The following is a 12,225-nucleotide window of genomic DNA, read 5'->3' as shown; positions in this document are numbered from 1 at the left end:
AGAGCGGTGCCAAAAAAAAATGGGGGCGGGATCGCTTAGAAAAGCACAAGCAACCTGCTCCGCTATAGGGTGAAGAAGTGTGGGGAGTCTGGGTGTTGTACCCCTAAAACTGTAGGAGTAGCGTTTAGAAAATGGGGGGCGCTAAGAATAATAATAAAAAGCGGAAGAATAAGTGGAAGTCAAAGAACAGTATGAGGGGTTTTTCAACCCAACATAATTATTTGTTATATAAACAGTGTTATTTAGAAATAAAAAGTGCCCCATAAAAATCATGACAATATCCCTTTAAGCAGATAAGGAGAAAGATTTGTTGTTTATCTTCTACTGTGTGATCGACATGGCAACCATATTGTGCCATCCTTGCTATGTAAACACAATCCCACTAGCATGCAGTCAGCGCCACAGCCACATTGTGACCTCACTATGACTTTACAGATTAGAGTTTCACATAAGCTTGACGCTTGGAGCAGAGCTCAGTTCGAAGTTGTAACTGACTTCGAGCAACACCTGCTGAGTTGAGCTTAGCAACCTATTATTAGCAATGCTTTTCCAACCATATATTGCATTTTTTATTCTTTTTGAACAATTTTTATTTTCCTCTGATCGTTCATCACTGACCCAGACAGAAATCCTGATACCGGAAGAATTTGAATTCAGTGATGTTGAAGAGATCAACTTGTGTCCAGTTATCCTGATGGTATTTCTATTGGCAGTTGCCATTGACTGGACAGTTGGCCGTTACCGGACACACCCCTACAGGAGGAGGATCGGTCGGGCCCATCTAGTAACATTCATGCTCTTCACGGCCATTATTTATACCCATCATGCATTACTGGAGTTCAATGAAGAAGGCCCAGTATATGAGAATGATGAGGAGACTGAGAACTTCCTATTCTATCTGTTTGTTCTCCTGGTATTTATCTGTGGACTGGCCAGTGACTGGTGTTTCAGTCGCAGCACTAATAAGCCAGAGCTTCCCAATGAAATTGCTACAGACACTGAAGGAGAAGAGCAAAACTCCATGGAAAGAGAAACTGAGAATCTTTTAGGTACATTCTGTGTAAATCTCTTTCTTCTGCACTGTGTGTAATGGAAATATGTTCCCCTATAGAACTCTAGCCCTGCCCGGCCTCCCTATATCCCATTATGTACTCTATTATGTCCCTTTCTGCCGTTATATTTGCCTGAGAACGCTGTGTTCATTGTGCATTTTATTTTGTGTTTTAGATGCAGAAAGCACAGAGATCTCAGTGGATGTGGAATCTACTACTGTAAGTACATGGGGTTTATTTTTGTCATTGAAATGAGAAATTAGATGTTTTCCCCATAAGTTTAAAGAAGCCAACATCAGTATAATGTGCTAATCCCATGAAATTGCTGTTTTTTGATTGACAAATTCCCAGGAAACTAGTTGTGCAGTTAGGAATCCCAGTCCCTCCAGCCAATCAGACCTTTCCACTGATCTTTATTTATTTCTCTTTACAGGATTGCATAGGCCCGATCACTGCTGTCTCATTAGAGACTGAGTATCTGCCAACAGACTCGGATACAAGACCAGGCAGTGTCACTCTATTAGAGACTGAGTATCCATCGGAAGAGTTGGATACAGCAACAAGCAGAGATGATTCTGCAGATGAGTTTGAGTCGGCTCAAAGTACAGAAAGTGCCAGTATCTACACTACCCCGACTCTCCCACAATCCCTTACTCCTGCTCATCCAGCCCAGAAGGAGGCGCTGGCAGAGAGAGCAGAGACTGGCAGTGTAGCTTCTCAGGAGCTCCCCGACTCTGTGTAAGTGAAAACGTTACTGGTACCAGTACTTTAACATATTAGAATATTGACTGATGTGCTTTGTTTAACCCATTAATATGCAATCAGGGTCTTCTTGATACCAATGTTCTGCTGGTGTTCCCTCTATAAACTCAGTGTTACTTTCCCATCAGAAAGCCATGTTGGATTGTGCTGCGGCAGCGCCAGTGGGATATCTGTAAACCTTACATTTTTGTTTATTATCTTTCAGCCGTCAGACCTCTCCCATCTCTCTTGATGATTTTGAATTCAAAAGATGGCTTGGGAGCGGAACCTTCGGACAGGTAATTACTCACCCCTAGTTATAATTAGACCGTTTATTAGAATTTTCAGAGAAATATAAGCCTCTTACTCTCATTTCAGGTCTTCCAGGCAGAACATAAGAACACAGGGAAGATGCTCGCCATTAAACGCATTAACAAGATTGAGTCGTCTGAAAATGATATGATCGAAAAGTGAGTAATATTTTCTTTTTAACATGTGGGGCTGATTTACTAACATAGGAGCTAAACTGCACTTGTGCACTTGCTCATTCTATCCAATCAGATATTTGCTTTCTTTTTCATAGACTGATTTAACTTCATTTTTAATTAATTGCTATGGGATCTTTGGCTTCTGTTTCAGGATTTTCCTGGAGAGAGACATATTAAGGAAAGCGAGGGACTCGAGAAACCCTTTCCTTGTGAGCCTATTCTGCACTTTCCAGAGCGAGCATCAAGTCTACTTAGCGATGGAATTGGTTGGCGGAGGCACCTTAGAGTACCATCTGAAATATGGTGCACTCCCCCATTCCAAAACTTTGTAAGTATTACTGGGTGAGTTCTGGTGCCTCCCACATTGTCAGCGTGGCAGTCGGTGATGGGCAAAGCGGGGTAATTTGTATGAGGCAGGGGGTAATTAGGGGCTATAGGCTTTTTCGCTACCAGAAAATCTCCCCTGGGATCATTTAATTTCTGTACTTTCTCACTGTCCCTGGCATTTGCTTAAGGAATGAGGTGGCTAAACCTGAATATTTAGAACAGCCATATTGTGTTCTTCTTATTTATGGGGCTGCATGTGTAAAGCAAGTGTTATGTGTTATTTTCACAGGTTCTATTCTGCATGCATTGTCCAAGGGATCAAGTTCTTACACGACCACGGAATTGTCCACCGGTAAGCACTACAGAGAGGTAACGGGGCTTGTAGCTTGGGTATCAGGCACAGTCACTTTGGCCAAATGTCCCCTGCTTTCTAATTGTCACGGTCGGCACCCAATACCAGAACAAGTGCCAAACACCCTGGTCTTGGCTCGTGCTTCACCAGTAGCGTGACCGCCTTTGGCTTCGGGAGGAGCCCTCAGCTACTCGGATGCCACCTGGACTTATACGAGAGGTGCAGAGCAGGAGTTCTGGCTAGCAATGGGGCACGACGGTAGAAAGTCTTAAGGCCAATGGTCACGGTACAGATAGGAGTAGGCAAATACGTGGTCAGACAGGCTGGGTCGAGGCGGGCAGATAACTAGGATCGTCAGGCAGGCAATGGGTCAAACCGGATAGTCAAACAGAAGGATGAGGCAGAAACAGTAGTCAGGGACAGGCACGGATCAGGATACAGAAATCAGAGTCGTCAAAGCCAGGCAAGGTCAAAACAGGAGCAACAGGACGCATAAAGCACAAAACAGGCACCAGGAGTAAAAACCTATCACGGGCAATGAGTATCAAAAGAAAGGCCCTTAAATAATTCAAATTTGGCGCCATTGCGCGCTGACGTCATGCGCCATGCGTCATGACGTCATCCGTCAGCGCACCTGCGCCTTTAAATAGGAAGAAGGCGCGCGGCGCGCGCACTAGCAGAAGGCCGGCGAGACGGGCGGTGCGGCGGGCGGCCCCGCCGCACCGGTAAATTTATTACACTAATATAGAGTTTATGTCAAAAGTAGTGACTTATACACCTAATGGGCAACTGATTAACCTTATGTTACAAAGAATGGGATATTTTACTCCTAAAGGGCTCTTGGTTCTATGAACATGATGCCGATAGTGGGTACAGGATACACAGTCAGGGTCGGGTTGGGGGGAATCTCTGGGTTAGGACTTTGCTTCTGCTGGGAAACCACATACTGTGCAGTGGGAACTGAGGGCTGGAACACTAAAAAACACATTATTACCAATAACTTTATTTCTTTCCCTGCAGAGATTTAAAGCCTGACAATATTGTTCTAGACAGTGCTGGATATGCCAAAATTACAGATTTTGGACAGTGCAAAACAGGTAAGATATTCAGATATGATTATAAAACATATAAGGTACTGGTCCATTAACACGCCATACTGTCCCAGGCTAAGGTTCACACACAATGATAAACATCATGTTAATGCCAGATTTAATGTCATATAGAATTCTCATGTAAAGCTCAGCTATTGGTCATTGTATTATTAGGATTAAGTTAAGGAGATGCTGCTCGAGGCCTCTGTATATTATATTTGCCTTTAAATGATCATTTCCAGCTAACACAGTTCTGCTTGTACTTCAGGAATTGACTGCACATCTGAAATGACCGACCAATATGGAAATTCATTTTATTGTGCACCTGAAATTCTCAGAGAAGAATCTTATAACAGAACCGTGGATTGGTGGTCTTTAGGTGTCATTATCTATGAGATGGCTGTTGGGGAGGTAAGTACAGAGCATCCACTGATAGATTCCATAAGGCCCTAGAATGCAGTTTTGCTTGATTCTGTAGAATATCATGATAAAGGGATCAGTCTGGTCACAGACAAGGTTATAGTTTAGGGCTTAGAAACGTGCCCCCCAATGGCATGTCCCATAATCCCTTCTGTTAAAGTGTCCTGCAATATATTATATTCTCACTTTATAATTACAGGATCAGCTCAGGAACTATTGCTCCACTGTAGCATGGCTGCCCTTTATCTGCTCCTAAAGAGTTGTCTTTTTGTTTCTGCAGATGCCATTTAATGGTGAGGATGAGGATGCGCTGTGTGAAGCAATCCTATATACAGAACCAGAATATCCAATCCTGCTGAATAACAGAACCGCTTTAATAATAAGAAAAGTAAGTAGTCACGCAGTATCACTGACTTACCCACTGGGCAGCCATTTGTCCCTGTGAGATTATATATATAAATATATATACACATACACAATGCTGGCTTTTATTAACCCAATAGAAAGCAGAGATACATGAGTCATGAGACTGAGTTGTTAAACTGTGCTACGAGCTTGTGTGTAACTATTATTTCCCTTGTGTAGCTCCTGAACAAAAACCCCAAATTCCGCCTGGGATCGGCTAGAAACGATGGGGAAGAAGTGCAGAATTTCTGTTACTTTGAGGTAAGTTAATGATTCAGGCATCTTGTGGGGCAAATGCATTTAGGAATGAGGGCAGATTACACTCATCACATCTGGGAGGCAGAGGGTTAATATTTTGGGTTAATTTACCATATTATAATCCTGTATTTAGTATATGACTTGTTTCTTATCACAATAAATCACTTCATTCAGTAGAAGATAAAAGAACCTTTATTTGTATTTCTAGACAATGGACTGGAAAGCGCTGATGGACAAGCGGTTGAAGGCGCCATTCCAGCCTGGCAACAATTTTGGCGTCAGTAAGGGACGTGATGGTGGTCGTGTTACAACTCCCTTATATTTCATCCACCCAACTGACCCAACTGTGCAAGCGGCATTCAGTACATTTGATGAGTTGCCAGTATACATCCCATAAAATGATACAATTCTAGAGAAGTAGAAGACATGCGCTTGTAGGTGCCGGAGAGAAGATGCAGGGCTGTCTCGCTTCTGCTCAGTCTGTATTGAAAGCCCAGAAATAAAAAGGTGAGTGCAGATCTTTAAAATTTTGAATGAAATTAGCAGGGTCAGATACAATCGCTTTACATGAATCCTCACTAACGAGTCCTGTAATAATGTATTTTATATATATGTCATGTATTTGCCATTGATATTTGTATTCTCTGCTTACAGCTTCAATAAAGCAGAAGCCTCTTCCACCAGTGAAGATGAAGGACAGAATTATTACCGTCTCTTTTCCTTCACCGATTGAGATGAAGAGTGAGACCTTTGGTTTGGAGGACCGGTTTTAAATGAACCTGAAAACCGTAACATGCTCCCCAATATACTGCCTACGTAATATATATTTGCCCAGAGAATGGAGCTGAGGGCAAATGACAGGGAGGGCGGGCGGCACGGCAGTATAGAGGGAGCAAGCTAATAATATCAATGTTCCTTGTAACCACTCGATGGCACCGACAGAAATTTTGAGGCCAGAGCACAAGGACTTTGATGTGGAAACCTCCTCAGATGTCAGAACCCATGTAAAAAAATCATTTCTGTGCCCAGAGCACGGACTGAGGGAACACGGACTACAACCTGCTGTTAATATTATATTACTATTTGTATATTATATTTTTATATTAAAAAATCTTTTTAATAAAATAAATCTATGTTTCTAAATTTGTGTAAACATTATATTTGAAGCCGCACAATTTTTGGCAATCTGCAGCAAAAGTTCAGAGTTGGTGAGGTTCTCAGGTAAAGGTTACAGCCTGCAGACTCTTCTATCAGTCTTCATTTCTGCACTGCCTTTAGTTTGTAATATCTCCCCATCTCTGCCTACATCTGTGTCCTGATTGGTCAATTTTACTGTCTGTCACTGAGAGCTGTGCTCTGATAGGAGAAGCCAAAAGAAAAAGATCCAATCAGAGCACAGCTGATTACAGCAGAACCAAAGCTTGCAGGAAGGAGGAATGCAACAAGATTTCCCGATTTTAAAGGTTCCAGACCAGTAAAGAAACAAGTTTTTTTTTTAAGGTGCCAAGCAGGTTTGGGGGGGCTTAGCCCCTAGCCTTATTGAAAATCCGCCTATGTCCAAATGGTTGCCCTTTTATTGGCTCCACCGGGATCACCTGACTGCAGCTGGGAGGGTGGGAGCTACAACATGGAGTTGCCACCGCTCCTGTATAAACTATAGCAAACAAGGGAAAAATGTAGTGGTGAGCACAACTTTCCCTTGTTTGCTATAGGTTAAACAGGAGCGGTTCCATAGTACCAGCTCCATATTGTGGCTCCCACCCTTCCCACCTACAATCAGGTGACTTTCAGTTGGCCAGCTTGAAGCATATTGCAATATATGGACAAAGACTCCCTGGTTTGCTTAAAGGGGAGGGCAACTTTCTGTATAATGGCTTTTCAGATAATGGACCCCATAACTGTAGTATAAATTCTTAAAAACCCAGCTGATTGGATGGTGTTAATTAGCCAGCAATGCAGCTGCTTCCCCCTAAAATATATATTTTATTTATTCTAGATAATGTGGATAACATTCACAGTAGGGCTAGCTCCACTTGCTGCATTTATTTACAATCCTGTTTTGATTAGTTTGCTGGTCTGATTAATATACCGTATATTTTTTATACAAACCTATGAGCTATGACAGCATCTTAACAGGCTACACTCAGGGACCCGTTCCAGCATACAGAACCCTGGAAGTCTTGGTGTTGGCAATGCTGCCACCTGCTGGTCATATTCATGTATGAGCCTAATTACACAGGCAAGCTGAGGACACGTTATACATTTTAACATATTTTATTGAAAAGATACATTAAAAAAGTACACAGAGATTGAAACCATTTCTAACGGCAGAATAAAATGTTCTAAATGACTGTGCTTCGAAGGCATTCTATTGTGCTCTGTTGCCTTATGTGCTGTAATATCTCTCACCGCTGCCAGCTTACTGGATCCACACTTCCATCACATGAAATAAAGGGCTTTCTTTCAGCTAGAAATATGTATACTCTGTACATTATTGCATTAGGGAACCTCAACTATGATGCAGCACTGATATAAACAGAATGAGGAATAATGCACCCAAAGAAGGGCTCGGGGAGATCCACAGAAGAGGAAAACCTGGTGATATAGATGACTGGGTAATGCTAATACAACCTTATTTATTCATTTATTATTTGCTAAATTCAAAAAGATATTGGAAGCCATTTCTTTCAATTGTCTGGCAACAATATATCTAGGCATACTGTAGGTTTATATGTTATAATAAATCATAATGGTGGTGTCGCTATGTTTATTAATTAGGTAGACTAGCTACAAGGTGATCCTATATAGATACTCTAATGAGAAAATGGCGCTCTATGGCCACATATATAAGGACAATAGGGCTTCCTTAGTTCTACCAAGCAATATTTCTTTTTCTCTCAGTCACATGAGTAACCATAAAAAAGGACAAGTAAACCCCAATCCAGTGCTGGTTGCCAATATGTTAGGCATCCCTGGTGAATCAAATCTCTATGTTTTTTTCCCTGGATCATCCTTTTAGGAAAACACAAATAAAAAGGTACGGGTAAAAACTTCCTATTCAAACCAAGGTTTGCTATATACTCATACATACTGTATATATATATGTAGTGCCAACATCACAACTGCACAATAAAACTAATTCAGATTTTCTTTTAGGATACAACTGAACCCCACTTAGGGGGCCATTTACTAATGCTCAGATTTTTTTTTCCCAACTGGGATTTTTTTAGTTCTAAAAGTCACAGGAAATAAACGCAAGTTTTTCGATATTTACTATGTGTTAAAATAGCTAAAAATTGGAATATGACAAATCACCAGCTAAAACTTGCTGAGATCCAGTTTTGGCTCGAAAGGTAAGTAATAATGTGCTGCTGCTTTATGTTTCCCCCCCACCCCCGGGCCGGTGCATTTCTTTCCTAGAAGGACTAGCGTGTCTAGGAACAAAAACCTTGGCAAGCTGGCTGTGTGCCTAACATACAGGGATCATAAATTGTGGGGCTCCGTACAAGTTATTTGTCTGCAGCTTCCCCTGTACTAACACAAACATATACGTACAGGTATTGGACCCCTTATCAGGAAACCCGTTATCCAGAAAGCTCTGAATTATGGAAAGCCCGTCTCCCATAGACTTAATTTTAATCAAATAATTCAGAATTTTAAAACTGATTTCCTTTTTCTCTGTAGAAATAAAACAGTACCTTGTAACTGATCCCAACTAAGATATAAATAATCCTTATTGGATGCAAAACAATTCTATTGGGTTTAATTAATGTTTTATTGATTTTTTAGTAGACTTAAGGTATGGAGATCCAAATTACGGAAAGACTCCTTATCCGGAATACCCTTGGTCCCAAGCATTCTGGATAATGGGTCCTATACCTGTACTAATATTATTGTTCATGCCCCCCACTTTGGGCCAAAAGATTATCGATAGCAGGGTTGTAGGGTTTACTAGGACAAAAGGTTGAACTTGAGGGATGTGGTTTTTTTAACCTCAGTTACTGTGATCCAAACCCACAAATCGTGTTACTGTAAAGCAGGGATGTAACTAGAGAGGAAACTGGCCCTATAACTGCTGGGGGGCCCCATGGAACCGATTAACATCTGCAATATATTTTTATTAAAAATCTCTTGGTCCCAAAGTTTAGGGGGTCAGTGTTCTTGGTGTGGGGCCCAATAACCAGTCATTCCACTGCTGAAATGTTCCTATAGGCAATATCTCATATTATGAAGTAAATAGATCCAGTTATAAGTAGTATATGTGACATAAGTGTGAGCTACCCAGCTGTTCCCCTGACAAAAATCCCCCCGATAGTTGCTGTTCTTATATTTGCACCCCCCAGTGGTTTGTTCTATAAATACAGTATGTGCTTACTATATTGTCTCCAAGAATAGCAAGAAATACAAACAGACCCTCATTCGTACTTTCAAACTTGTCAATTAGATCCCATAAAACTCCCCACCAATACGCTAGAAAATGGAAGCAAAGAAATGGCTGGTTGCTATGGGCACATGTGCAATTAGCATCTATTTTGCTAAATAACAAGATCACTATTAGTAGCGATTCCCATTGGAGAATCCCTTTACTCTGTAATTAAAGGCCATTTGAAGCCCCACTAAGTATATGGATAGAAATTGTACAGCTTATGGTTTGGGCTTTAATAGGCCATGGCCAAGGTACCATAGCAGGGAAGATCTGTGCCCCCAGGAGCTGTCTGAGCTTAGGGACCCCTTCACAATATACTGTGTATATAGAATATAAAACCCACCCTACTGACTACAGATCCATCTTACATAGCAGCAAACAAACCACAACATTCTGGATCAGAACTGATAATCAGTCTGACTTGTTGCAAAAAAGTTTTTTTTTATTTCAGGGGACCCCTAAGCTCAGCTTCTCTCCAGTAGCCCAGAGCACACTGAGCATGTGCAGGGCCACTGACACTAAAAAGATGGCCTAACAAGATCCTTTATGGGAAACTACTGTGGACAACTTTGAAGGGTTGGGTTATTACTGTTAAAGGGTTGCTGTTCAGTGTATAGAATACAGCATTTTTAACCATATTCATTTTTAGGCTTTGGTTCTCCTTTAAATTTGAAAGAGGGGCACAAAAGAGTCAGTGTTAAGAATCTATATGTACCTTTGTGCGGGTATTATTCTTACTGTAGCTGAAAGCTGACATAGTGCTGGTTTACTGGAGCATTATCTGAAAGTGCAAAATGAAGGGTTAAATATCCTTACAGACAGAGGTGTAACTACAGAGGAAGCAGACCCTGCAGTTGCAGATGGTGGGGGGCACCATTACACCAGTTACTGAGCAATTTTAGGATATGTTGGTAGAATAGTTCAACTTAAAAATGTTTTGGGGCCCTTAATATCTAGTTACAGCACTGCTAAGAGATTCAATAATACCGTGTAACCTATTAAAACAGGCATGTAAGGGGGCGGAGCCTGCTGTCTGAGCATTTTCCAGTGAAATCAGTGATTATAACAGGTAAACAAACCTAAAAGAGCCTGATTACAATAAATCAGTAGGGTGAGTTAATAAAAGTCACACAGTTTAGATCAGGTCTAGTAACCCATAGCAACTATTTAGGCACTGGTTACCAGGATTCTACCAAATGATTGGACGATAAGGATTTCTAGACCTGGCATGACTTTTATTACATTACATGCTATATCACCATTTTGGATCAGGATGGCCAGCCATGGACCAAGGTGCGGCTCCTCCAGTGTGTATAAAAACCAAGGAAACCTTTGCTGCGTCCCCTACAGACTTTATATGACTATAATATCACTATTTAGAAATTAGACTCTTCTCCTCTGTACATTTTGCGCTTGCGTTACAGTAGTATATCTCGTAAGTTCTTCTGTGAGGATGCTATAAAATAAATTAGATAAAAATAAAATATATTATGACAACTTGATATCATATGGCTTTTCTAGTTCGGATTATCTATCAAAAAAAAAAAAAGAGAAGAAAACCGCTGGGGTGGGCATTGCATTTAAGCGGAACCATTTCCCACCCGTAACAAAGCATTGTTTTGTGCCTGACGTGTAAGCAGCAGAACCTAGCGCCTAGAACTATGCAAGACACAACAGTATATGGGTCTAAAACAATACTACACAATTCCCTGTGAGCCACTTGTTGCCACATGTAATAATACTTCATGTAATCCACAGAATTTGGTGGTATCCACAATAAAGCACTTCTGTTGCTGCTCTCAGTAGTCTGCATGTTCAACACTGGAATAGGGGCATTTGGATTCCAAACATTTCATATCTTTCAAGTCTGCCAGGAAAAATAAATTGTTAAACAGATCACAGACAAGTGAGGAAAATATGTCTTGTAATCTTAAATACTCTCTCTATGTTTAATATCCACATGTTCTGCAGTTATTTCAGCGTCGGTGCTTTAATAAATATCATAAAGTGGGCAGGCCTCTGTGCTTCTCTTCAACGCGGTTTTTCCAGCGTGTCCGTTTCCAGGAGCCATGGCCGAGCACAGCATCACAGAACACAGCCTGGATTCCTTCGCTTTGCCTTCCACCAACTACTCAACCCGCAGCGTCCATTGCAGCTAATACGGTGCAAATAGAATGGATGCGGTAGTCGCTCGGATGGCGCCGTGTCCTGATCTTATAAAAGCTGGGGGTAATGTGGTCCCCTGGAACAGAGAACTGGCAGGCCGGGGTGGTAAGGAGAGTGTGGAGGATACGGCAGCTGCCAGTGGAGATGAAAGAAAGGTCGGCGCTAAAGGTTTGATCATGTCCTTTTGGAATGCAAGTTTTGCCTAAAATAGAGAAAAACAACACCACATTAAAATATGTATGTATGTATGTCTTTATTTATAAAGCGCTACTTATGTACGCAGCGCTGTATAGTAGAATACATTAATACATACAGAGGGTTAATAAGATAATAATAGATAAATACCAAGTATAACAATAAATACAGATAGATACAAGATAAATACAGTTGCAATAAGTTAAGAGTCAAAGACACAAGAGGATGGAGGTCCCTGCCCCGTAGAGCTTACAATCATTGTGTCAAATCCTAAGCCTTTGTGCATGAAAGAAATTTATGGTTG

At 41.2% G+C, this 12,225-nt stretch overlaps 2 protein-coding genes across 7 annotated transcripts in view; one reads left to right on the top strand and one right to left on the bottom strand.

Moving 5' to 3' along the window:
* Positions 1 to 972: 972 nt before the first annotated feature.
* LOC116407824 (serine/threonine-protein kinase N2-like) lies at positions 973 to 5,907 on the top strand. The gene is made up of 12 exons (XM_031893867.1): positions 973 to 1,049; positions 1,228 to 1,271; positions 1,486 to 2,092; positions 2,172 to 2,263; positions 2,433 to 2,609; positions 2,898 to 2,960; positions 3,981 to 4,057; positions 4,320 to 4,462; positions 4,752 to 4,859; positions 5,057 to 5,137; positions 5,343 to 5,415; positions 5,789 to 5,907. The coding sequence occupies exons 4-12, from the start codon at positions 2,205 to 2,207 to the stop codon at positions 5,905 to 5,907; spliced, it is 900 nt and encodes a 299-aa protein (XP_031749727.1). The 5' UTR covers positions 973 to 1,049; positions 1,228 to 1,271; positions 1,486 to 2,092; positions 2,172 to 2,204.
* A 4,505-nt stretch (positions 5,908 to 10,412) lies between these two features.
* znf385b (zinc finger protein 385B) overlaps positions 10,413 to 12,225 on the bottom strand; it is a 317,721-nt gene continuing 315,908 nt past the window's right edge. For all 6 annotated transcript variants that reach the window (XM_004917741.4, XM_018097602.2, XM_031893267.1 and 3 more), the window contains one exon: positions 10,413 to 11,928. In XM_004917741.4, coding sequence (XP_004917798.2) covers positions 11,716 to 11,928 — 213 coding nt within the window. In that variant the 3' untranslated portion in view covers positions 10,413 to 11,715. The remainder of the gene's footprint in view (positions 11,929 to 12,225) is intronic.

This window comes from Xenopus tropicalis, chromosome 9, assembly GCF_000004195.4.
Source record: "Xenopus tropicalis strain Nigerian chromosome 9, UCB_Xtro_10.0, whole genome shotgun sequence".
NCBI classification, from domain to species: domain Eukaryota; kingdom Metazoa; phylum Chordata; class Amphibia; order Anura; family Pipidae; genus Xenopus; species Xenopus tropicalis.
This window is presented reverse-complemented; position numbering and strand designations above follow the sequence as displayed.